Source organism: Oryctolagus cuniculus, chromosome 2, assembly GCF_051225735.1.
Source record: "Oryctolagus cuniculus isolate XC-2025 breed Fujian yellow rabbit chromosome 2, ASM5122573v1, whole genome shotgun sequence".
Classification (NCBI taxonomy): Eukaryota; Metazoa; Chordata; class Mammalia; order Lagomorpha; family Leporidae; genus Oryctolagus; species Oryctolagus cuniculus.
The window spans coordinates 182,084,930-182,111,656 of NC_142868.1; the positions used below are offsets into that span (position 1 = coordinate 182,084,930).

General features: G+C 48.5%; 1 protein-coding gene across 16 annotated transcripts in view; it reads left to right on the forward strand.

Moving 5' to 3' along the window:
• DTNB (dystrobrevin beta) overlaps nt 1–26,727 on the forward strand; it is a 248,570-nt gene that overhangs the window by 53,881 nt on the left and 167,962 nt on the right. For 15 of the 16 annotated variants that reach the window (XM_051843168.3, XM_089326719.1, XM_051843163.3 and 12 more), the window contains 2 exons: nt 8,603–8,688; nt 23,887–24,041. In XM_051843168.3, coding sequence (XP_051699128.1) covers nt 8,603–8,688; nt 23,887–24,041 — 241 coding nt within the window. The remainder of the gene's footprint in view (nt 1–8,602; nt 8,689–23,886; nt 24,042–26,727) is intronic. The other variant, XM_089326724.1, reaches the window with a different exon arrangement.

Genomic DNA, 26,727 nt, shown 5'->3' on the forward strand with positions numbered 1-26,727 from the left:
TATATTCTGCAACATGGGCTGAACTCACCTACTTTTTTTTAAGATTTTATTAATTATTTATTTATTTGAGAGTCATAGACGGAGAGAAGGAGAGAAGGAGAGAGAGAGAGAGAGAGAGAAGAGAGGTCTTCCATCTGCTGATTTACTCCCCAAATGCCCACAACAGCCGGAGCTGAGCCAGTCCAAAGCCGGAGCCAGGAAATTCTTCCAGGTCTCCTATCTGGGTACAGGGGCCCAAACACTTGGGCCATCTTCCACTGCTTTTCCAGACCATAAGCAGAGAGTCGGATTAGGAAAAGGAGCAGCTGGGACTGAACCAGCTGGGATGCTAGTGCCACAGGTGGAGGCTTAGCCTACTATGCCACAGCACCGGTCCCTAAACTCACCTATTACACTGTTTTTATTAGGTTCTGTAGCTTCTTTGTTGGTGGTGGTGACTTACTGGGATTTTCTAAATAGTTGGTTATATTATCTGGATAGACACAATTATATTTCTTCACTGAGAACCTGTGTAATTTGGTCTCTCTTTCTTGCCTTGTCTCACCAGCTGAGTACTGCAGTGTGGTGTTGAATAGAAATGGTGTGGGCAGTCCTAGACTATCTTGATCTTAGGAGACAAGCACTCAGTCTTTCATGTTTTAGGATGATGTTAGCTGTTGTACATATGTGTGTACGAGGCAGAGAGACAAAGAAAGGGCTTACTTCCACTGGATCCCCAAATTCCCACAGTGGTCTCCAGCTGGGCTGAAACCAGGCACCAGGAACCCAGTCCAAGGCTTCCATGTGGGTGGCAAAGACCCCACTACTTGAGCTGTCTCCTGCTACCTCCCAGAGTCTGCATTAGCAGGATGCTGGAGCTGGGAGCAGAGCCAGGCACTCTGGTGTGGGATGGCGCATCCACCAGGCGCAGCGCCTGCCCCAGTTGTCGCTACGTTTAAAGATGTCCGTCATCAGACTGAGGAAGTTTCCTTCTTTCAGAGTTTTCTGAGGGTGTCAAGGATCAGTGTTGGATTTCGTCCTCTGCATTTATTCACATAATCATTTTTTTCCTCTTTGTAATCAGTTGAAATGGTGAATTATATTGATAGATTTTCAAATGTCAGATTGATTTTTCATTTCTGGGAGAAGCCTCCCTGGGGTGTGATTTATTTATTTATTTTTAAGTTGAAAATAAGAGAAACACAGAGACAGTGAGAGATAAAAGATCTTCCGTCAGATGGTTTACTTCCTAAATGCAGGCTGAAGCCAGGAGTCAGAACTGCATCCGTGTGGACGGCAAGGGACCCCAGCACTTGAGCCATCACCTGGCCTCCCAGAGTGTGCCTTAGCCGGAAGCTGCCATCAGAGCTGGGATTTGAACCTAGGCACTCCATTACGGAACATTGGCTTCCCAAGTGGGCTTATTTTGTTTTGTTTTGTTTTGTTTTTGGACAGGCAGAGTTAGTGAGAAAGAGAAAGGTCTTCCTTCCGTTGGTTCGCCCCCCAAATGCGCTGCGCCAATCCAAAGCCAGGAGTCCCATGCAGGTGCCAGGCCCAAGCACTTGGGCCATCCTCCACTGCCTTCCTGGGCCACAGCAGAGAGCTGGACTGGAAGAGGAGCAGCCAGGACAGAATCCGGCGCCCCGACTGGAACCCCGGGGTGCTGGCACCGCAGGCCGAGATTAGCCTAGTGAGCCGTGGCGCCCAAGTGGGGTCTTAACCACTGCATCAAACACCCACCCCACCCTGTGGATTGTGATTTTTGTCCTTTCTGTTTGTTGCCACATTGGATTTGCTCGTGTCTAGCTGAAGATTTTTGTGACTGCATTTATGAAGAATATCAATTTGCTTTCTTCTATTGTAATGTCTTTATGGTTTTGGTTTCAGAATGATGCTAGCTTTGTAAAACTGGCTGGGTGGCGTTCCTTCCGTTTTCCTTACCTGCAGTAGTCAGTGTAGAATGCAGATGTTTCTTTTCCAGATGTGTAGGTTTCAGCCATACGGCCTTCCTAACAAGAGCGTTTTTTTTTTTTTTAATTTTTAAAGGCTTTAAAATACAGATATGGGGGCCTATTCAGGGGTCTCTTTCTTCTTGAAGCAACCTCCACGTTGTTGAACTTACGGACATAAAGAGTTGTTGTCAATATGTCTGCAGTGTCTGTAGAGCCTGTGAGAATGGTGATTCTGTCTTCTCTCTCTCCTGTCTTATTCAGGCCAGCTGGAGATCTGTCAATATTATTGATTCATCCACAGAACCAGCTTTTGGTTTCATTGATTTTTCTCTGTTGTTTTTCTGTATTCAAGTTCGTTGATTTTTTTGTTTGTTTCTGCTTGCTTATTTTTTTTTTCTTGTTTGGGTTTAATTTGCCATTGTTTTCTTTAGGATCTTAAGTTGGGTGTTCAGATTATTGACTCAAGGCCCTTTTCTAGTATAAACATTTTAAATATTTATAAAATGAAAAATGCCTACTTTTTTTTTTTTTTTTTTTTTTTTTTTTTAGAAAAAGGATTTATTTATTTTATTTGAATGTTAGAGTTACAGAGGAGGGAGAGGCAGAAGCAGAAAGAAAGTCTTCCATCTGCTGGTTCACTCCCCAAATGGCTGCAACAGCCGGAGCTGGGCCGATCTGAAGCCAGGAGCAAGAGTTTCTTCTGGGTCTCCTATGCCTGTGTAGGGGCCCACACACCTGGGCCATTTTCCACTGCTTTCCCAGGCACATTAGCAGGGAGCTGGATCAGAAGTGGAGCAGCTAGGACTTGGATCGGCGCCCATATAGGATGCCGGTGTTGCAGGCAGCGGCTTTACCTGCTGTGACACCAGCTCTTCTGCCTGCTCTAGCCAAGTCATTCCAGACACATTTGGTCTCATTTGCAAAATAATTCCTTTATGTTAGAGTCAGAACCAGCAGTAATCGCTTTAAAACTCAGTGGGTTCCTGAAAGAAGGCATTCTTTCTCAAAGTATTTCCTAAGGACCTCTGTGTTGCCACTACAAAATGTTCAGGTTCTTATGCCACTGGTTTGATGTTTACACACAAGTGGCTGTGTGTGTGTGTGTGTGTGTGTGTGTGTAAAGAATCTCAATAAATCAACAAATCTTTGTAGCTGTAGTATAAGCCTATGACATATTTTCTTTGTCAGTCTCTCAGAATAGCTTGAAAGAGGGGGTTTGAAATATCTTTGCTAAGAGAATGATGAAATGTGGTGTATCTGTATAACAGGATACTGCATAGCAGAATGAACTAAGATTTGTAACAGCAGGGTAGATCTTGCAGATTCTGAGGTGGGCAAAGGATCAGATGCAGAATAGCCCACTGCAAGATTCCATTTGTGAGTTCGGGAATGGCAGGTTATGAGGTTAGAGGTGAGGACAGAGGCTTCCAGGACCGGGGGAGGTGGTTTAGGGCACAGGTAGCTTGTGGTGCTGGAGATGTGTCTTGATGTGAGTACGATTCTGTGAGCGTCTTTACTGTGTGACGGCTCATTGACTGTCACACTTAGGAGTTACGCACTTTGCTATTCAATATACTTCATAGTTTTGTTTTTAAAGATTTATTTATTTATTTGAAAGAGTTAGAGAGGAAGAGGAAGAGTGAGCAACCTTCCATCCACTGATTCACTCCCCAAATGGCCAGACTGAAGCCAGTAGCCAGGAGCTCCATCTGGGTCTCCCACATAGGTGGCAGGGGCCCGAGCACTTAGGCTGTCTTCCTTTGCTTTTCCCAGGCAATGAGCAGGGAACTGGATTGGAAGTGGGGCAGCTGGGACTTGAACTGGTGTCCGTATGGGATGCTGGCATCCCAGGCAGCGGCTTACATCACAGCCTGGCCCCTCCTCAGTATACTTCAAAGAGAAGTTAAAACAGCACACTACACAGAATTAACCAAAAGTGTAGTCGTTGGTTGTGGTTAAAGCTTAACATTTCATAAGACCAGAGAGATGACTTTTTTCTGGCACAAACACTTGCTCTCTCTCAAAAGTGATTTATTTTAACATTATTTAATTGGGGGAAATGCTGATGAATATTACACTGTAAAATAAGGGGAAATAAAATATATGTAGTCAAACTATTTTTAAAGAACTCTTCTTGGGGGCTAGTGTTGTGGCCTAATGGGTTTAGCTGCTGCCTGCAGCACTGGTGCCCACATGGGAGGATGGCCCAAGGTCCTTGGGCCCCTGCAACCTGGTGGGAGACCTGGATGGAGCTCCTGGCTTCGAACTGACCCAGTCCTGGCTGCTGGGGCCATTTGGGGAGTGAATCAGCATATTAAAGATCTCTCAATCTTTATCTTTTCCTCTCTCTCTTTCCCAAATAAAATAAAACAAATCTTTGAAAAAAAAAAAAAAAAAAAAGAAAAACTCTTCTAAGACTTCACACTGTTTTAGATTAAGGACAGTCTCTGGAGAGAGTCATTGATTCAAGTAACAAGAAACTCATTGTAGTTTTCATTTGTATTTCTGTCATTATTAATGGAGGTCAGTGCCTTTCGGTGTGCTCAGCAGTCATTTGTGTTTCTTCGTGTTGCTCACTTGCCTGTTGGGTCTTTACTGATCAGATTGGCTTCTGGGGCCAGGGCTTCTCCATGCCAGCTGGGCTTTGAGTCACCCGGAGGAGCTGTTGCCTTAGGAGTGCCAGGACCCCCTGGTTAGGGTCTGTGGGGGTTGGGCCTGGGCCTCAGCGTCTTTGTTATCTTCCTTTTGCATACATTTTACTATGGCAACGTGTGTGGAATCTAAGAAGCTTTTGACCTTATATTTCCCCTTCAGTATTTTCTCCTTAAACCAGCAGCCTCGTCCACTAATGATAACCCACTGTCCCAGGATTCCTTTCTTAAGAGCTGTTTTTATCAAGAAGTATAAATCACATACAGAAAAAAAAAATGAAAGCAAGCACAGCTGAATGAGCTGTTGTAAAGCAGCCACCCATATAAGTCCTGCAGAGGGCAGGAGCCCCCCTGCGGGCAGCACCCGGGAGCCCTGTGTGGCCGTTCTGGTCACCAGCATGCTCTTCCCCAGGGATCAACAGACACGTCTCATGGAAATCTCTTTCAGGGTTAATTTTTCATTTGCCTTGTGGGAAATCTGTAGCCATTTTGAGCAAGTTTACTTTAAAACTATCGTTAGCTTTCCAGCAGGTCTCTGCTCTCCTGTTTGCAAGCGCTTCCTCCTCATTCTCACTCTGCTGGTCAGCAGGCATGATTCCCCCCCACAAGTCAAGAAGGTATTTTCCAGGACAGGTGTGTAGATGTTCTGTTAGGACGTCTACGGTCCAGCTCTGGCTCCTGACCCCAGCTTCCTGATAGTGCAGACCCTGGGAGGCAGTGCTGATGGCTCAGGAGAATGAGTTCTTGCTACCCCCGTGGGAGACTGGGCTGAGCTCCGGGCCTTGTTCCAATCCTGCCTTTGCAGGCATTTGGGCAGTGAACCGTCAGATGGCGACTTTCTCTGTCTCTCTCTCTGCTTGTGCCTCTGCTTTTCAAATAAATAAAAAACTTTCATATGTTTTATTGTGTTTTTACTGGACACATAAAAACTGCCTATTTATGGGACACACTGTTCTGATAGATGGATGCAGTGTGCAATGATCAAATCAGGGTAATTTGCACATCTGTTGCCTTAAACACTTATCACCCTTCCGTGTTGGGAATACTCAAAAATCTTCTAGGTATCTTGAAATATACAATAAATTACTGCTACCTATAGTCCCTCCACTGCACTGTAGAGCACTAGAACTTTACCTTCCCACCTGGATGTAGTTCTATCCCCATTAACCAACATGCCTGCCCGCCCACCCGCCCTCCCAGCCTCTGATCACCGCTGTTCTCCACATCTCCGTCTGGGAACACGCAGCATTTGCCTTTCTGTGCTTGTCTTACTCCACATAGCCTGATGTCCTCTAGATTTGTCTGTGTTGTCGCAAATGACAGGATTTCATTCTTTTTGAATGACTGAATAGTATTCCGTGTGTATGCATTGCAGATTTTCTTTGTCCACTCCTCTGTCAGTGGGTGGAGTCCCTGTCTTGGCTCGTGTGTTGCAGTCCAGGTACCCCTTGGGCAGACTGGCTTCCTTCCCTGTGTGATATGTCCCCAGCAGTGGGCTTGCTGGGCCTTATGGGAGTTTAGTTTTCAGGGAATCCTCAGGCTGTTCCATAGTGACTGTGCTCACCCTCGCGTTCCTCGGCTGCCTGTGAGTTCCCTTCCTCCTCATCCTTGCCAGCATTTTTTTTTTTTTTTGTCTTTCTGATGCCAGCTGTTCTGATGAGGTCAGGTGATGCCTTGCTTTGATTTGCACTTGTTGGGTCATTAGAGATATTGAGCATTTTTTCAGATACTTGCTGAGCGTTTGTGTATCTTTTTTGAGAAGTGTCTTTTTGAGGTCTTTTGCCCATTTTAGAATCAGATTATTTGTGGCTTTTCGCTCTTGAGTTCCTTCTGTGTTCTGGAAGTAACCCCTTGTCAGATGGAGAGTTTGCCAGTATTTTCTCCTGTCCTGCGGCTGTCTCTCCACTCCAGTGCTCGTTTCCTTGGCTGTGCAGAAGCAGCTTAGTTTGATGTAGTTGCATCACCAGGCGTTCTGTGTCACACCCTGGACGTAAGCAGTTTTCTTGCTTCAACTTTTTGGGCCACTTTACCATGTGATAGAAACCACCCAGACCTGGCTCACGAGGACATCTGGGCACAGGCACTGTTGCTTATGTCCCGAGCATGCTGGACAGCGGGCTGTGGCCGCTGCCTTGGGAACCCGTGGGACCTGGGACGTAGCTGCAGCCACGCAGCCGGCCTCAGCAGGTGGGTCCTTCTGGAGTCCCTGCTGCTCTGCCTTCCCTGTTTCCTGTTGAGTCCTAGAGCGAGTGCGCTGTGTTCGTGGAGCTTGTGTCCTATGCTCATGTCCTCTGGGAAAGCAAATAGGTTTTTCTCTCTTTTATAGAGCAAAGTGAACGTGTCCCATAAGAGAGGTGTGTCTAAATGTAAGCTCAGCATTTGGGTGCTTGGTGTTAAAAACAAGAAAGTCCACTCTAAAAAGTCTGTGTCAGTCTTAGAAATACATTCCTTTTAAATGTATTCGTGATCTTGTAGGTATTGAGCTCCCTCGTGTGATGGAGAATCATGTAGCTAAAAACTCCACCCTTGTTTTAGCCAGTTGCAGGGATCCCTACTTTGTTTTGTTTTTAAAAAAAAAAATTTTTTTTTTTTTGACAGGCAGAGTGGACAGTGAGAGAGAGAGACAGAGAGAAAGGTCTTCCTTTGCCGTTGGTTCACCCTCCAATAGCCGCTGCGGCCGGCGCACTGCGCTGATCCGATGGCAGGAGCCAGGTGCTTTTCCTGGTCTCCCATGGGGTGCAGGGCCCAAGCACTTGGGCCATCCTCCATTGCACTCCCTGGCCACAGCAGAGAGCTGGCCTGGAAGAGGGGCAACCGGGACAGAATCCGGTGCCCCGACCGGGACTAGAACCCGGTGTGCCGGCGCCGCTAGGTGGAGGATTAGCCTAGTGAGCTGCAGCGCCGGCCCCTATTTTGTTTTACGAGTGAACTCAATGAGGTGTGGTGACTCAGCATCCTGCTGTCACAAACGCTGGCACTTCCTGGCACTGCTTTTACCAAGAACCTTCTGGCTTATGGACCATTAGCCTTTTTTCCAGTGTGATCTTTCTGCGTGCAGGGAAGGTTTGGAGAGTGGCAGACGCTCTAAGACCAAGAGCGGATGTGACTAGCACACCGGCTTTGACACCACACTGACAAGAGTGGATGTGACTGGCACACCGGCTTTGACACCACACTGATGGAGCTTTCGTGGGGCAGAGGTTCTTCGCTCTGGGTCACCATGAAACTTCGTGAGCACAGGCTCTCTGCGGACTCACTGTGATAACTAAGTTAACAAGCGGCCGTGAGCCGGGCATGGCTGGCTGGGGCCGAGCGCCTTGGCTCCGCGAGTGGCGTGTAGCACCACTGTGGGGGAGGTCTTTGGGTTCTAGTGTAGCTCATCCATCTAGTCCCAGACCAAGCATTGATGTTACCATCCCACCCCGCTAACTTTCCTCCTGCTGCTAGTGGGAGAGTCTGAGAGACAGATGTAATGGAGCGCTTAGGATAAGCACACAGAAGCAAGAGGCTGTCACGGAGAAGGGGCCACTGTGCCGTCTTCATGGCTTAGCACCTAGCGGTTAGGCACCTAACTGTTGCCGTGCTGCCCTGATTCAAGGACGTGTGTCTGAGTTACAGTCAAACCCAGTGACCCTTCGGGTTTGAGTGCCTCCACACACCTGTGCTGTGGATGGATTGGGTTTAGTTGATGGGAAGTTTTTTTCGTGCTCATCCATTTGCCCTCTGCTTACATGACCCATATCAGTTACCTTATAGACTCCTTCCCAAACTCATTTCCAGATAATGTAGGGTAACTTTAGCATTCATCACCTAGCACAGACAAAGCCTTAATTCTGCAAAATAAATAAATAAATAAATAAAAATAATTAAACAAAAAACCCAGGGTTTCTAAATGTGGTAAAAATCGTTTCCCACGAGACGGGCAGGAATCAATTTACTGGTTGCTGAATATTTAGTGATACACTTGATTGCTTTTGTGGTTCCAGATAGCAATTATTTCTAATATAATTTATTTTGCAGTGAGGGCCGAGGCAAGTTGACGGTATTTTCAGTTAAAGCTATGTTAGCAACCATGTGTGGTGGAAAAATGCTGGACAAATTGCGATGTAAGTATTTCCATATTATTTGAAAATCCTTATTTTCAAATTAGGCCTTTTAAACAACTGTACGTGAATGCTTTCAAAATTTTGGATGGTGCTTTATGGAGCTTTCTCGTTTTCCTGTCTCCACATCACTCACTCTGCCACCACTCACTCACTATGTGAATTACGCCACCTACTGTTCAGATGAGAAAGTTAAAAGATTTAATTCAGTGTTTGCGTGAGAAAATTGAAACTATTCAAAATGGTAATTTTGGCATTTTAAAAATTCTTAAAAACATATTCCATATTGTGAAAAGTTATGCTTGAGAGATTTTGGTCAGAAAATAAATTTGATCGCTTTTACTGCGTTTGTCAAGTCTAGCCCTTTTCTCGATAACTATCCTTCAACATGTGGTATTTGCTGTGATTAAACTATTCCTCAGTATCTTAGTGTCAGGCTCAATTATCTAGACATTGGGAGCTTATTTTTTTCTTTCAGTTGCCTCCCCATTTTGTATGTTTTGCCATTTTCCTGTTCATTAGTTACTGTAGAAAGTGGTTGATGAGATCAAATGAGAAGAAAGGAGCAGCTGCTTGATTTGGTTGTTTACGTTTCTTATTTATTCACTGCTAGGTAGTTACTAACTGTCTAAGGTCCGCCACACATTCTGCTGGGTGCTTTACCTACGACTTCTCGTGGAGTCCTGGAGCTCCCCTGGAGCAGCAGGTGGCATTTTCAGTCTGTAGCAGAGTTAGCTGAGGGGTAACCCTGGGATTTCAGCCTGGCTGTCTGCCTTGTTTCTCCCCCCTGTGCTGGTGCTGTGCTGGGAGACAGGCGTTGCTGCAATGCCCTGTGCAGTGTGCAAGGACCTGTAGAGCAAGAATTTCAGGAGGCTGATGCCGTGTGTTCCAGTGTGTGAGACAGTGTGAATTTATTTGTTGAAAAAACTGGGTTCTTGGGGCCAGTGCTGTGGCTCAGCCGGTTAAAGCCACGGCCTGCAGTGTCGGTATCTCATATCACTGATATGAGTCCTGGCTGCTCCAATTCCAACCCAGCTCTCTGCTATGGCCTGGGAAAGCAGTAGAAGATGGCCCAAGTCCTTGGGCCCCTGTACCCACGTGGGAGACCCAGAAGAAGCTCTTGGCTCCTGGCTTTGGATCAGCACAGCTCTGGCTGTTGCAGCCATCTGGGGGGGTGAACCAGCGGATGGAAGACTTCTCTCTGTCTCTCCTCTCTCTGTAACTTTGCCTTTCAAATAAATAAATAGATCTTTTTAAAAAAAAGAAAGAAGAAAGCTTTGTTCTCTGTCCTGGAGCATTTCTCATCAGTTGGATTTTGATGACCGCATCTTTTTTATGTTCCTTGTGTCCTACTTATTTCTTTTTGAATTGGAAGATATAGATGCTTGATCCGATTCAAGTACAAATTTTTGGGCAAGATTACTTCATTGATGCATTTGTCCGCTGTGCTTCTTACCTGTTACCATGACATTGGAAGTTGGAAAGCTAGATGTCCCACTAGCCCAACAAAGATCTAGGATAATGTTCTTGGCCAGCTGTTAACTGACATCACCATTTCAGAATCAGCTATTATGCAGACCATATTTTTGATAATACTATTATTTTATTTAAGTGCTTTTCTGAAATTTTTCACATTCTATCTCAAAATATTCTTTAAAAAAAAAAAAAGATTTATTTGGGCCGGCGCCGCAGCTCACTAGGCTAATCCTCCGCCTTGTGGGGCCAGCACACTGGGTTCTAGTCCCGGTCGGGGCGCCGGATTCTGTCCCGGTTGCCCCTCTTCCAGGCCAGCTCTCTGCTGTGGCCAGGGAGTACAGTGGAGGATGGCCCTAGTGCTTGGGCCCTGCACCCCATGGGAGACCAGGATAAGTACCTGGCTCCTGCCATCGGATCAGCGCAGTGCACCGGCCGCAGCACACCGGCCACGGCGGCCATTAGAGGGTGAACCAACGGCAAAGGAAGACCTTTCTCTCTGTCTCTCTGTCACTGTCCACTCTGCCTGTCAAGATAAATTAAAAAATTTAAAAAAAAAGAAAAAAAGAGATTTATTTTAATTATTTGAAAGACAGAATTACAGAGAGGTAGAGCCAGAGAGAGAGAGGGAGAGAGAGGTCTTCTATCCACTAGTTAACCCCCCAAATGACTGCAATGGCCAGAGCTGAGCTGATCCAGAGCCAGGAGCTTATTCCAGGTCTCCCACGTGGGTGCAGGGGCCCAAGGACTTGGGCCATCTTCCACTGATTTCCTAGGCCATAGCAGAGAGCTGGATCAGAAGTGGAGCAACCAGGACTCCAATTGGTGCCCCTGGGGGATGCCGGTGCTGCAGGCTATGGCTTTAATCTTCTGTGCCACAGTGCCGGCACCTCAAAATGTTTTTTGAGTTGGAGTTTCTTAATTCACTTTTCAGAGGAAGATGTTGCGGCTGGCACTGTGGCTTAATGGGTAAAGCCACTGCCTGCAGCACCGGTATTCCATAGGGATACCAGTTTGAGTCCTGGCTGTTCCACTTCTGATCCAGCTCCCTGCTGATGTGCCTGGAAAGCAGCAGAAGATGGTCCAAGTGCTTGGACCCTCGCACCCATGTGGGAGACCTGGAATAAGCTCCAGGCTCTTGGCTTTGGATCATCCTAGCTCTGGCTATTGTGGTCGTTTGGGAGTGAACCAATGGATGGGATGGGAGACATTTCTTTCTTTCTTTGTCTCTGCCTCTCTGTAGCTCTGCTTTTCAAATAAATAAATCTTTTAAAAAATAGGAAGATATTATAATATCAATGAAATTATATTTCATTCAAACACAGAAAACTAAAGCTGAAAATTTGTCTGCTTTTTGATGATGATACCAGACAATATACATGTCATCTTTATTTTTTAAAGATTTATTTATTTATTTGAGAGGCAAAGTTACAGACAGACAGAAGGAGAGACAGAGAGAAAGGTCTTCCATCTGCTGGTTCACTCCCCTAATGGCCACAACAGAGCTGGGCTGATCTGAAACCAGGAGCTTCTTCCAGGTCTCCCACATGAGTGCTGGGGCCCAAGCACTTGGACCATCTTCTGCTGCTTTCCCAGGGAGCTGGATTAGAAGTGGAGCAGCCGGACTCTAACTGGTGCCAAATGTTATGCCCGCGTGGCAGGCGGTGGCTTGATCCCCTGTGCCACAGCACTGGCCCCTGTATGTGCCATCTTTAATGGTGCTGGGGAGAATGGTTGAAAACAGTGGAAAAGTGATGCAGAACTGCATGTTCTGGATGGCTCTGGGGTCTAAGGTTTACCTGGAACATTGATATGGAGGCAGCTCACCTGACCAAGTACTAAAATCACTACCAGCCACTCGTGGCTAGAAGTGAGGAAGAGCCAATTCCAGTACCATGTGGGTTTGGGAAGGGTCAGGTGGCTGCAGGCTTGGACATGGCTTCTGGACTTGGGGTTCAAGTGGCAGAGGTGCTTGCGAGGGCCGGCAGGACCGTCGCTGTGCATAGTGTTGGGCTGGGCAGGGTCTCACGGCACCATGCCTGTGCAGTCCAGGTCTGTTTTCTTTGGGGTTTGTTGTCTTCATGCCCCCAATGCTAGCCTCTCTAGCATGTGTAGCTCTGTCTTGTTATTTTTTATTGTTAATTGTCATGGTGAGGGGCTGAGGTGTTTACTGTGAGTAAAATTTTCAGGTATTGAAGCTTCCCTCTACTTTTTAAATTTTAATCATCAGGGGTGGAAACTGCTTTGCAAATGTGGCCTGTGCCTTCCCTGTGAAACAGAGCTCACTGATGGTGATAGAAGCCTTGTTCACCTCCCAGGGATGCTGTCTTCCAACAGCGGTCGTCCTCTGATGCGGAGGGTGCTGAGGGAGGCCTGGGGCTGTTTGTCCCGTGCTTTGGGCCTGCTGGGCCTTTTCTACTCTTGAGCTTGTTCTTGGTGGTGGCGGTGGGGTGTGCACCTGTCCCTTATCACTGGCAACTATGATGGTATTGTGAGTGTACAGCCTCTGGAGATCTTATTTCTGATTTACTACTTCTAATATCCTACGAACAGAGACAGTGTGACCAAACTTCTTAGCATTGTCTTTAAAGTGAAGATTTGAAATGATTACCTTTAGGAAAGAAGCACTTGAGTTTTGTAGTACTGTTGTTGGTTTTGGCCATCGTGTCCTGTTGCTTTCTATTTATTTATTTATTTATTTTTTAACTTTTTTTTTTTTGATAGGCAGAGTGGACAGAGAGAGAGAGACAGAGAGAAAGGTCTTCCTTTGCCGTTGGTTCACCCTCCAATGGCCGCCATGGCCGGTGCGCTGCGGCTGGCACATCATGCTGATCCAAAGCCAGGAGCCAGGTGCTTCTCCTGGTCTCCTGTGGGGTGCAGGGCCCAAGCACTTGGGCCATCCTCCACTGCACTCCCGGGCCACAGCAGAGAGCTGGCCTGGAAGAGGGGCAACTGGGACAGAATCCGGCACCCCGACCGGGACCAGAACCCGGGGTGCTGGCACCGCAGGCAGAGGATTAGCCTATTGAGCCGCGGCACCGGCCTCCTTTTGCTTTCTAGTTCTCAGCTACATTCCATCTAGTTGAGGTGGCTGAATATTAGTATAATAGCCAAACAGAACCTTACATTGTACATCCTATAATATCGATACTCATTTTCTTCTGCCTACTTTTTCTGTCATCTTGGTTCTTCATTTCTCCAGTTGGTTATTGGCTGCACTCTACTATTCTGTTAATGTGTGTGTGTGTGTGTGTGTGTTTGCTTTCAAACTTTTATTTAATGAATATAAATTTCCAAAGTACAGCTTATGGATTACAATGGCTTCCCCCCCATAACGTCCCTCCCACCCGCAACCCTCCCCTTTCCCACTCCCTCTCCCCTTCCATTCACATCAAGATTCATTTTCGTTTCTCTTTATATACAGAAGATCAGTTTAGCATACATTAAGTAAAGATTTCAACAGTTTGCTCCCACACAGAAACATAAAGTGAAAAATGCTGTTTGAGTACTAGTTATAGCATTAAATCTCAATGTACAGCACACTAAGGACAAAGATCCTACATGAGGAGTAAGTGCACAGTGACTCCTATTGTTGACTTAACAAATTGACACTCTTGTTTATGGCCTCAGTAATCACCCTAGGCTCTTGTCATGAGCTGCCAAGGCTATGGAAGCCCCCTGAGTTCACTGACTCTGATCATATTTAGACAAGGCCATGGTCAAAGTGGAAGTTCTCTCCTTCCTTTAGAGAAAGGTACCTCCTTCTTTGATGACCCATTCTTTCCACTGGGATCTCACTCGCAGAGATCTTTCATTTAGGTTTTTTTTTTTTCCCCCAGAGTGTCTTGGCTTTAAAACTTTTTATTTGAGAATTCTATTTATTTTGCAATCTCCAAAGGACTGCAATGGCCTGGGCTGGGCCAGGCCAAAGCTCGAAGCTGGGAACCAATCCCAGTGTCCCATGTGGGTGGCAGGGCCAGAACTACTCAAGCCATTACTTGCTGCCTCCCAGTGCGCACTAACAGGAAGCTGATGGGAAGCGGATCAAGACTCAAACCAAGGCACTCCTGTGTAGGATGCAGGCGTCCCTGCTGGCGTCCTAACCGCCAAGTTAAACGCCTGCCCCTAATGTTCCCATTAAATTAGGTTTTCTAATTTAGGTAGAACATGTCTTGGCATTCCTACTTTTTCTTTCTTCCTTTTTTAAAAATCTTTCTGCTTTTTACTTTTCAACTTAGAATTTTTTCTTAAATTTTATCCCATTTTTTTCTAATTTGACATTTTTTGTTTTAAAGGCAAGATAGCGTCTGAAGTGACTTAGTATTGAAATGTTAGATTTTTCAGATGTGTCCTACAAGAATTTTTCTCCTGAGTTTTCATACATGTTGTAGCCATTATGGGCAACACCTGAGAATCAGAGATAGCTCCTGTCTAGAACACAAACTCTGCTTTTTTGTCTTATTTATTTATTGATTTGAAGGACAGAGACACATACATACATGTACACACATGTGTGCATGCGCGCACACACACAGGGAGGGAGGGAGAGAGTTAGAGAGAGAGAGAGATCTTTCATTTCCTGGTTACTCCCCAAATGCCTGAAACAGCTGGGGCTGGGCCAGGCAGAAGCCAGGAGCCAGGAACTCCATCCTGGTCTCCCATTTGAGTGGTAGGAACCCTAGTACTGGGGCCACGAACGCTGCATCCCAGGTGCATTCACAGGAAACTGGATTGGAAGTGGAGATGGGATTTGGTCCCAGGCCCTTGGATGTGGGATGTGGGCATCCTAGGTGGTGACTAGACCCACCATGCCACAACACCTGTTCCCAAAATACAGACTTTAATTAAAAACATGTCAGAGCTCAGTAGAATCAGAAACTCAGAATATTAACTCAGAAGAAAAAAAGAACAAAATTTGCGGACTGTGAAGCCCACTACTTACTAAACCATACTTAAGCATCAATGAATTTATGTGGTTTATTTACCTTGTTTAATTTGCTATGTATTTTCTATAAAAGTCTCCTCTTCAAACCCCATTTAGTTGTATTAAAAGATAGGAGCAAAGGGCTGGCACTGTGGTGCAGTAGGTTAATCCTCCGCCTATGGCACCAGCATCCCATAAGGGCACTGGTTCTAGTCCCGGCTGCTCCTCTTCCTCATCTAGCTCTCTGCTATGGCCTGGGAAAGCAGTGGAAGATAGCCCAAGTGCTTGGGCCACTACACCAGTGTGGGAGACCTGGAAGAAGCTCCTGGCTCCTGGCTTCGGGTTACCCCATCTCTGGCTGTTGCAGCCATTTGGGGAGTGAACCAGCGGATGGAAGACCTTTTTCTATGTCTTTCCTTATCACTGTCCATAACTCTACCTGTCAAATGGAAAAAAAAAATCTTAAAAACGAAAACCGAACTGTAAGTCATGATGTCCTCCGGTTGCAGACATTCTGATGCAGTGATAGAACTTCATTCTTTTTTATAGCTGAATATTTCCTTGTGCATTTCTTTATCCATTCTTCTTGGTTGCAGTGGTTTCCATAATGAAAACTTGAAATGGCTTTAATGTCCAGCAGGGGGCACTGAGTGCAGTTTGGGATACCCATGTGGTTGTGTTTACACATCTGGTTCACAGAGGCCATTAGAACACCCACACCCACATCCAGTGCCTGACTCCAGCTCCCTGCTGTTGCAGACTCTGCAAGGCAGTGACGATGGCTCAAGTAACTGGTTTCCTGCTATCCACATGGGAGGCCTGGATTGACTTCCCTTTTTTTTTTTTTTTTTTTAAATTTTTTAACAGGCAGAGTGGACAGTGAGAGAGAGAGAAAGAGAGAGAGAAGAGAGAAAGGTCTTCCTTTTGCTGTTGGTTCACCCTCCAATGGCTGCCGCGGCCGGTGCGCTGTGACCGGCGCATCACGCTGATCCAAAGGCAGGAGCCAGGTGCTTCTCCTGGTCTCCCATGTGGGTGCAGGGCCCAAGGACTTGGGCCATCCTCCACTGCACTCCCGGGCCATAGCAGAGAGCTGGCCTGGAAAAGGGGCAGCCAGGACAGAATCCGGCGCCCCAACCAGGACTGGAACCCGGTGTGCCAGCGCCGCAGGTGGAAGATTAGTCTATTGAGCTGTGGCGCCGCCCCCTGGATTGACTTCTAACATCCCATGCCTATTGGCAGGCATCTGGGCACTGAACAAATGGATGGAGCTTTCTCTGTCTGACGCACTCTCTTTGTATCTCTGCCTCTCAAGGAATTTTTTTTTTTAAAAGGATCAGATCAAAATATATGAATGTCATATGATTTTGTTTTAAGAATTATTTATTTATTTGAAAAGCACACAGAGAGAGAGAGAGAGATCTTCCATCTGCCGATTCACTTCGCAGATGGCCTCAACAGAGAGAGAGAGGGAGAGAGAGAGAGATCTTCCATCTGCTGATTCACTTCCAAAATGGCCTCAACATCCAGGACTGGCCCAGGCTGAAGCCAAGAGCTTCATCGTAGTCTCCCACGTGAGTGACAGGGACCCAAGTACAAGGCCATCTTCACTGCCTTCTCAGGTGCATTAGCAGGGAGCTGAATCAGAAGTGGGGCAGCTGGGACATGATCTGGCACTGCTGTGGTATAGCTAGTATAGGTCTGTGTGAGCTGGAAGTCCCAGCAAGCCTCCAGTTAATGCCATCCCTCTACCTGTCAGTCAAAATGACCCCTTTCCAGGGTGCACCTGCTTCATCCGGGACCTAGAGGGGATGACACTGTGATAATATGGATGCTGAGCTCCAGGTGTTATTTATGGAGGTGTCATCAATTCCCAGGCACCACCCCCACCTCGTGAAAGAGGCCAGCATTGGTGGGAGCCTGCTCTGTCCTCTGCAGCTGCCTGGGGCTGGAGGTGCTGTTCAGGGGGCCTTTACCGCTCCCCACCCCTTCTTCCTCCATGCAGTCCTCTGACCCGCTCACGAGGGCTACCGCTCACGGTGCACGTGCATTCACTTTCTCACCTTCTGGATGTCTTACCACCTTGTGCACCTGGTACACGTCTGACTCAGACGTGTGAGACCAGAGCCTGCAGCAAAATCAGCATGCTCATGCCAATGTTGGCACTTCCACATGGGAAGCCCGCATGGTGAGGGGAGATTTTAAACACACTTGCATTAATCACAGGAGGAAATCTGAACTATTCCAAAGTGATAGCAAGGATGTTAGACTAGTATCAGTTTGCGTTATTTATCTTTTTCCGTGTTTTTGGTAGCCCAGAGGCGGGAAGACCTGAGATTCCCTCTGCTTTTACCTGGAATTGACTGTTTCTGTGACGTCTCGGTTCTTTGGCTCCTCGCGGTCTCATTAGCACTCGCGGCAGTGAGTCGGTTTCACTCGTCCTCACTAGGGGTTTCTTACCCATTTGTCACTGTGTATTCATCTTGATGGCTTGTGGAGGTGACAGTTGAACCCTAGCAGCGATGCTTGTATTCATACATCCCCAACAACCAGAAGCGTCTCAGAACCGCACAGCTATGAGGTTAGCCTGACATTGGTGTTTTGCGGATAAGGCAAGCAAAGAAGGAAAAGGAAAACGAACCCAGACTGGGGGAGGTGTGGGGCCGCGTCTGAGATCGCTTCTGGCCCCCAGGCATCCTGCCTCCCATTCTGCAGCCGCCTCCACACGGGCTGCCTGCCGTGGCCGCTGAGTTTGGGAGTGCAGCAGGCCCTTGGGGTTCTTGTCTGTAGGCGCTGTGTGTACGTGGTGCTGTGGGTTTGGCTGCTCGACGCGTCGAAATATGACAGGAGGTCGGAATTGCTTGCCAGGGCAAGCTGACCTACAGAAGAGGATGGCTGCCCCGTGTAGTGAGGACAGCAGTCATTCCCAGAGCACATGGCTACCCCGGGGGGTCCGGGAGGGGGGTGTGGAACTTGATGGAGGCCCCAGAGCCTTGTCACCAAGAGAAAATCAGACCCTGTGTGATGATAGCAGCCCGGCAGCACTATTCTGCCTGTCACACACGGAGGACAGGCTGTTTTAAACCTTGTGTGCACATGCACGGCTAGGGGCTCGTTGGTGTTTCTAACAAGGGAAAAAGCCTTTTTTAGCTGGGATCAGCGTGGGGAATCAGCATGCCTTCTTTTAGTGATGTAGAATTGAATTAATGGAGAAATTAACTGGTGATCTGGGCGGTGGTTTAGTCCCTAATGCCACAGGAATTTAAGGCTTTCATTAGAGGACTAGTTTTTTCCACGTTTTTATTAAATTGTGTTGCCTCATTTACTTTGTTATTTCTCTATATACATACTGTAAATTATAGATTGATCATTTGTGATGCTTCATTTTTTTTAAAGATTTATTTATTTATTTGAGAGGCAGAGTTACAGAAAGAAAGGGAGAGACAGAGAGAAAGGTCTTTTTTTTTTTTTTTTTTTTACAGAGTGGACAGTGAGAGAGAGAGACAGAGAGAAAGATCTTCCTTTTGCCATTGGTTCACCCTCCAATGGCCGCCGCGGCCAGCACGCTGCGGCCGGCGCACTGCGCTGATCCGAAGGCGGGAGCCAGATGCTTTTCCTGGTCTCCCATGGGGTGCAGGGCCCAAGCACTTGGGCCATCCTCCACTGCACTCCTGGGCCATAGCAGAGAGCTGGCCTGGAAGAGGGGCAACCGGGACAGAATCCGGTGCCCCGACCGGGACTAGAACCCGGTGTGCCGGTGCCGCTAGGTGGAGGATTAGCCTAGTGAGCTGCGGCGCCGGCCGAGAGAAAGGTCTTCTATCCATTGGTTCATTCCCCAAGTGGCCACAATGACTGTAGCCAGGCTGATCTGAAGCCAGGAGCCGGGAGCTTCCTCCAGGCCTCTCACATGAGTGTAGGGACCCAAAGACTTGGATATCTTCCACTGTTTCCCCGGCCATAGCAGAGAGCTGGATGGGAAGTGGAGTAGTCGGGACTTGAACCCTTTCCTATTTGGGATGCTGGCACCACAGGTGGAGGCTTTGCCACACCACAGTGCGCCAGTCCTGGTGATGTTTCATTTAGATTTAAAAATGAGCAGTCCCTTTCAGTGCTTTTCTTTCTGATGAAGGAAGCTAAAGGGAACTAGTCTGAGAAGTTAGAACTTCCTGCACTGTGCCTTCAACTTTGTTGCCTACCAGTATTCCTCTTATTAAACAAACAAACATATCCCTACTTGTTCCCTCACTGTAATATGGGCCTCTTAAATTGTAATTTCTTTATTCCTGAATTTAAAAACCTTGTTTGGTACTTTGCATTTATTCTTGTAACATAGTAACGGAGAGTGACGGAAATGATCTTGTTGTTTTGTGGGGGGGGGTTTAGTCATTTCCCTGGCCGCGCCCTTTTATTACCCTGAGTGAGGTGTGGATGTGTTGGTGTGGGTGTGCTTGTGAAGCTTTGGGAACGCACACTGCGCACTTGGTGGCTGAAGTCTGGACCCAGTGTTTGTGCCACTAGTGGCTGTGGATTAATTACTGTTTCTCCATCAAGGAAAGCACCGAGTAGCAGCAGAAGGCTTGCCTCACAGTAGCCTTAAGCGCATTGGCGTTCACTTTTCTCACGGAAGTTCAGATTTGAGGGTTTCTTTCCGTCTTCCTGCTCTGCACTTAGGGGCCTAAGGTGACCGTTCTGTCTGTGCGTCCATTAGGAACACAAAAGGCTTTCCAGAAGTCTGCCCTGGAGTTGCAGAGTACAGAGCAGGCTGGGAAGCACCTCCCTCTGGGCACAGTGCCCTCTGAGCAGCGGCCCAGAGGGAGTAGACACTCAGCAGGCACCGCGGTGCTTTGTGGGAGGAGCAGCTTGAGAAGCCATGTCGCTGGCGCTCTGCTCTCTCCTGCAGAGCCTCCCTTCTTCCCGTCACCATGGCACATCCAGAGCTGTCCCTCTGCAGCCTTGAGCTTGGCCCGAAACAGCTTCTGTCTTCAAAACGGCTCCACTTGAACACACGCGGATTAGTTCAGCTAGAGCTGCCCCAGGTGCTGTCACTGCTGTAATTCTGACATCATTTTCTAGCTGGTGTTTCATCCTTCCTCCTTCCTGCATCGTGCTGGGCACTGGCACTCTGACGTTCTGGGAAAGTGCCTTCCTGCTGGGGAGGTTTTAGCCGAATCTGAAATGCCTTCATCTTGCAAAGTCTTCTTTCAAGGCAGCAGTGCTCACCATAGTCAGGCTTTGTTTCCCATTGGCTCTCCATGTAGGTGGTCCGTGTACCACCGCCTCTCCCAGCCCTGCCCCTGCTGGTCACCGGGGACTGACATGCCCCGCAGCACTGGCTCCTCCTCTTCCTCCTCCTCCTCTCCTCCTCCTCCTCCCCCTCTCCTCCTCCCCTCCTCCTCCCCTCCTCTTCCTCCTCCTCCCCTCCTCCTCCCCTCCTCCTCCCCTCCTCCCTTCCTCTTCCTCCCCTCCTCCTCCCCTCCTCCTCCCCTCCTCCCCTCCTCCTCCTCTTCTCCTCCCCTGCTCTCCTCCCCTCCTCCTCCCTTCCTCCCTTCCTCTTCCTCCCCTCCTCCTCCCCTCCTCCTCCCCTCCTCCTCTTCTCCTCCCCTGCTCTCCTCCCCTCCTCCTCCCTTCCTCTTCCTCCCCTCCTCCCCTGCTCTCCTCCCCTCCTCCCCTCCTCCTCCTCCCCTCCTCCCCTCCTCCTTCCCCCCTCCTCTTCCCCTCCTCCTGCCCTCCTCTTCCTTCCCCCTCCTCCTCCCCTCCTCCTCCCCTCCTCCCCTCCTCCTCCTCTTCTCCTCCCCTGCTCTCCTCCCCTCCTCCTCCCTTCCTCCTCCTCCCCTCCTCCTCTCCTCCTCCCCCCTCCCCCCTCCTCCTTCCCCCCTCCTCCTTCCCCCCTCCTCCTGCCCTCCTCTTCCTTCCCCCTCCTCCTTTCCCCTCCTCCTTTCCCCCTCCTTCTCCTTCTCCCTTCCTCCTCCTGCCCTCCTGCCCTCCTCCCCTCCTCCTCCTCCCCCTCCTCCCCCTCCTCCTTCTCCCTTCCTCCTCCTGCCCTCCTCTCCTCCTCTTCCTCCTCCTCCTCTCCTCCTCCTCCTTCCCCCTCCTCCTTCTCCCTTCCTCCTCCTGCCCTCCTCTCCTCCTCTTCCTCCTCCTCCTCCCCTCCTCTTCCTCCTCCCCTCCTCTTCCTCCTCCCCTCCTCTTCCTCCTCCCCTCCTCCCCTCCTCCTCCCCTCCTCCCCTCCTCGTTCTCCTCCTCTGCTCTCCTCCCCTCCTCCTCCTCCTCCTCCTCCCCTCCTCCTTCCCCCCTCCTCCTTCTCCTCCTCCCTTCCTCCTCCCTTCCTCCTCCCCCTCCTCCTTCTCCTCCTCCCTTCCTCCTCCTTCTCCTCCTCCCTTCCTCCTCCTGCCCTCCTCCCCTCCTCCTCCTCCCCCCTCCTCCTTCCCCCTTCTCCTTCTCCTCCTCCCTTCCTCCTCTCCTCCTCCTCCTCCTCCTCTCCTCCTCCTCCTCCCCTCCTCCTCCCCCCCTCCTCCTCTCTTCCTCCTCCCCCCTCCTCCTTCTCCTCTTCTCTTCCTCCTCCTCCCCTCCTCTCCTCCTCTTCCTCCTCTTCCTCCTCCTCTTCCTCCCCAGCTGTGTCTCCAGATCACCACTCCACCTGTTTGGTCCCTCATCTTCCCAAATCCTGTCTTTCAGTGCCCAGTTACCAACTTTCTTTCTTTCTTTCTTTCTTTTTTTTTGACAGGCAGAGTGGACAGTGAGAGAGAGAGACAGAGAGAAAGGTCTTCCTTTTGCCGTTGGTTCACCCTCCAATGGCCGCCGCGGCCGGCGCGCTGCGGCCGGCGCACCGCGCTGATCTGATGGCAGGAGCCAGGAGCCAGGTGCTTTTCCTGGTCTCCCATGGGGTGCAGGGCCCAAGCACCTGGGCCATCCTCCACTGCACTCCCTGGCCACAGCAGAGAGCTGGCCTGGAAGAGGGGCAACCGGGACAGAATCCGGCGCCCCGACCGGGACTAGAACCCGGTGTGCCGGCGCCGCTAGGCGGAGGATTAGCCTAGTGAGCCGCGGCGCCGGCCCCAACTTTCTTTCTTTTACAACTTTCTTGACAGTTGTGCCCATATGCAAAGCGATTTCCAGAAATTTCTGGAAGGTTTGTTTATCTTTTTTTTTTTTTTTTTGGACAGGCAGAGTGGACAGTGAGAGAGAGAGACAGACAGAAAGGTCTTCCTTTTGCCGTCGGTTCACCCTCCAATGGCCGCCGCAGCCAGCGTGCTGTGGCCAGCGCACCGCGCTGATCCGATGGCAGGAGCCAGGTACTTATCCTGGTCTTCCATGGAACTTGGGCCATCCTCCACTGCACTCCCTGGCCACAGCAGAGAGCTGGCCTGCAAGAGGGGCAACCGGGACAGAATCTGGCGCCCTGACCGGGACTAGAACCTGGTGTGCCGGCGCCACAAGGCAGAGGATTAGCCTAGTGAGCCGCAGCGCTGGCCTTGTTTATCTTTTAGTTCCATTTTCCTCCAGCTCTTTGAAGCCCACTGTGTGTGTGCGTAGATTCTGTGTGAAGGTAGATTCTGAAGGAGTGTGCTGCAATGAAGGTTCCTGTGGAGTCAGATGACTATAGGCACAAGCCTTTGTGAGCTGGTTTGGGTTCCCCTTTCCGCTGGGGCCATACTTCTTTCAGTCCTTCATTGGCTATGGCCCCTGGTGCAGGTGGTTCATATTTTTTCTTCGACTGCAAGCTAGCAACTTTTGTGAGAGGATACACTAAAGATTTTCATTTCTTTTTGACAATTTCTAGTTCTCCAGTGCCTTAGAAATTACTCTGTGCAGTTGATAATTTAACATTCTTATTCTTTGATTAATGTGTAAAAGATGTTTTTATCTATGTAGTATTTCAGTAAGGCTTCCAAACTTTAGCTAAAGAGTAACGTGCGTATATAAATTACATCTGTGTAGATATAGATGAATTTACCTGTGTACCCTGAATACATAAGATATGAATTTTCAAAATGTTATGTTTGAAAAGTCCTCAAGGAGTGATACTTCAGTGCACGTTTAACACACTACTTTGTTAGAAAGCACAGCAATTTGAAAAAAAGCTTCGAGTACACTTCTTTGTCAAGTGTTAAGTTCCTGGTTAGTTCTGGTTTTTCCCTCCTGACTATGGGCGGAAGGAGAGGAATGGCTGGAGTCAGGGACTCTCTGCAAGGAGATAAAGAAATAGCGGTGTTTCCCATCTGCGGGCACCGCTCTGCGTCAGCCTCGGGTCTTAGGGCAGCCAAGTATTTCGGGATACAAGAGGTGATGTGGGTTCTTTTTATTCTGTTTTGGGACTCACCAAATAGAATATGTTAAATATCCTTTGTGCTCGCTTCAAGTTTGTTTCACAGGGATATGTTATATCATTAGTATATGAATATGCAAGCATAATACAATTTCTTTCATGCCCTAGTATCAATATGCTAGTGTCAGTGTTCTCAAACATGCCTCTGTCTTCTATAAATACATATATAGAAGCTAAGAGATGACGATGTTGCAGCATGTTCTTCTTAGAGTAATATGGAAATAAATTAAAAGCTACCATGCAGAGTGCACACTGAAAGAGCACAGGCAGGCAGACGTGCAGGAATGGTTTTGATTTGATTTGGGGTAGACGGGCGACGGGAGGGCCTCAGCAGCAGAGCACCGGCCCGATGTTAATAACATCGCTGGAGCTCGTAGCTATAGCTTGATGATACTTTTTGACTGGAATACAAATGCCATAGAGCCATTTACAAGACGGGTGTTTCTTTATAACTTGACTTCATTTGGTTTTGTTCTCGTAGATATTTTCTCACAGATGTCAGATTCCAATGGCTTAATGATATTTAGCAAGTTTGACCAGTTTCTGAAGGAAGTGCTGAAGCTCCCGACAGCTGTCTTCGAAGGACCGTCCTTCGGCTACACGGAGCACTCAGTCCGCACCTGTTTCCCGCAGCAGGTAAGGGCAGCCGTGTGGACCCCAGCTCCAGGAGAGCACGCATGCGTCTGCCACCTGTTCACAGGTTGCACAGTTTGCGGCCAGATGAATATGACCAGGAGCATAAAAATCACTCAAGGACTCGTGTGGGGTGGGGAAGGGGTCTTTACTGGAAAACAAGGTAATGTTTGAGTTTTAAAGAGAATATTTGAAGAATTTTTGCATCATTGCTCCTGGATATGTATTATTTTTCTAAATGAATTACTTAAATCGTGGGTTGCAGGAGCTTTTGTGTTAAACTCCTTAACAGTACAGGATCGTTGTCTCCTGGGTGCTAGAGGCAGGGGTGCTGCACCCAGTCCTGTTTTTAATGCATGAAGGCGGATTCTGTCGCCTTCTGTGGTCTCGCCCCGGGGTCGGGTGGGTGAATTCCTGGGGCCTTAACCTTGGCTTCCAGGGCTGGAAGCAGAGTAGACACTGACTGTAGCATTGCTTTGTTAAGGTAGAGATTAGATAAACAAAGCTTAATCCTAAACTTCCGGGAAGTGAGGAATTAATAAAAAGGCCTAGGTTAAGACTAATGGGTAGTGCCGGCACCGCAGCTCACTAGGCTAATCCTCCACCTTGCGGCGCCGGCACACCGGGTTCTAGTCCTGGTTGGGGCACCGGATTCTGTCCCGGTTGCCCCTCTTCCAGGCCAGCTCTCTGCTGTGGCCAGGGAGTGCAGTGGAGGATGGCCCAAGTGCTTGGGCCCTGCACCCCATGGGAGACCAGGAGAAGTACCTGGCTCCTGCCATCGGATCAGCACAGTGCGCCGGCCGCGGTGGCCATTGGAGGGTGAACCAACGGCAAAGGAAGACCTTTCTCTCTGTTTCTCTCTCTCACTGTCTGTCCACTCTGCCTGTCAAAAAAAAAAAAAAAAAAAAGACTAATGGGTAACATAATCAATGGAAATAGAGTGTTGCAGTACTCAGAAGTGTGCCCTGTAAGATAGTTGTTGATTAGGACGGGGAGCAAAGTTGCTGCACCTGGGAGAAACCTGCCGGGTGCCACGTTCTCCAGGTGACCTGATGCGGACACTGCCCTGGGAAGCCCTCGGGCTGACTTCTCCGCGCTCTGCCCCAAAGTACTGCCTGAGTCGGATCTTGAGGAAACATCGGGCAAACCCACATGAATGAATTTCTACAATAAAACTGGCTTCAGAAATAGCAGTATCATTAAAGACAAAGACAGATGGACGGGACGTTCTGGGGGAAAGGAGTCCCGGAGATGGGAGAACTCAGTGCCGTTCATGACCCAGGATTTTCTTTTTGTTTCCATTATTGGAACAACTGGGAAAATTGGAATAAAGCCTACAGACTGGATAGTAGTATCTGTCAATGAATTTCACTTTTCTGGTTTGGATATTTATGTTTTTAATGTCAGAAATATCTTGGTTTTTAAGAAATTCAATCTGAAGTATTTAACAGTAAAGGAACATCTCCTTCACAGTGTTAACACTTGAAGAATCGAGACTATGGGGACCGGCGCTGTGGCATGGCAGGTTAAGCAGCTGCTCGCAGCACCGGCATCCATATGGGCGCCAGTTTGAGACCCAGCTGCTCTACTTCTCATCTAGCTCCCTGCTAATGTGCCTGGGAAGGCAGCAGAAGATGGCCTTGGGCCCCTGCATCCACGTGGGAGATTGGATGAAGCTCCTGGCTCCTGGCTTCCGCCTGGCCCATCCCTGGCCATTGCAGCCATCTGGTGAATGAACCAGCAGATGGAAGTGCTCTCTCTCTTTCTCGCTCTCTCTATCTTCTCTCTGTAACTCTATCTTTCAAATAAATAAAAAATGAATCTTTGGGGCCGGCGTTGTGTAGTGGACAGAGCCTCTGCAGTGCCGGCATCCCTATGGGCACCAGTGGAAGTCCTGGCTGCTCTCTTCTTGTCCAGCTCCCTGATAATGGCCTGGGAAAGCAAGTCCTTGGGCCCCTGCACCCATGTGGAAGACCTGGAGGAAGCTCCAGGCTCCTGATTTGGTATCAGCGTGCCTCTGGCCGTTGTAGTTGTTTGGGGAGTGAAGCAGCAGATGGAAGACCTCTCTGTCTCTGCCTCTCTGTAACTCTGCCTTTCAAATAAATTTTTTAAAAATATTTTATTTAATTTAGAGGTAGAGTTATAGACAGTAAGAGGGAGAGACAGAGAGAAAGGTCTTACTTCAGTTGGTTCACTCCACAAATGACTGTAACAGCCGGAGCTGCGCCGCTCCGAAGCCAAGAGCCAGGTGCTTCTTCCTGGTCTCCCACATGGGTGCAGGGGCCCAAGCACTTGGGTCATCCTCTACTGCTTTCCCAGGCCATAGCAGAGAGCTGGACTGGAAGTGGAGTAGCTGGGACTAGAACTGGCGCCCATATGGGATGCTGGTGCTGCAGGCGGGGGATTAACCTGCTGCACCACGGTGCCGGCCCCTCAAATAAATCCTTTTTAAAAAAATGAATCTTTAAAAAAAAAAAGAATCTGGAAAATGGGAATATTTTAGTAATATGCTTAGTAACCTTTCTCTAAGTCTGAAGTTATTTAAACATAAAAAGTTAATTGTGGCACAGTACATTAAGCTGCTGCCTGGAACTCGCACATTTGATATCGGGGTGCCTGGTTCAAATCCTGGCTGCTCCGCACCTCTGATCCAGCTCCCTGCTAATGCACCTGGGAGAAAGCAAGTGTC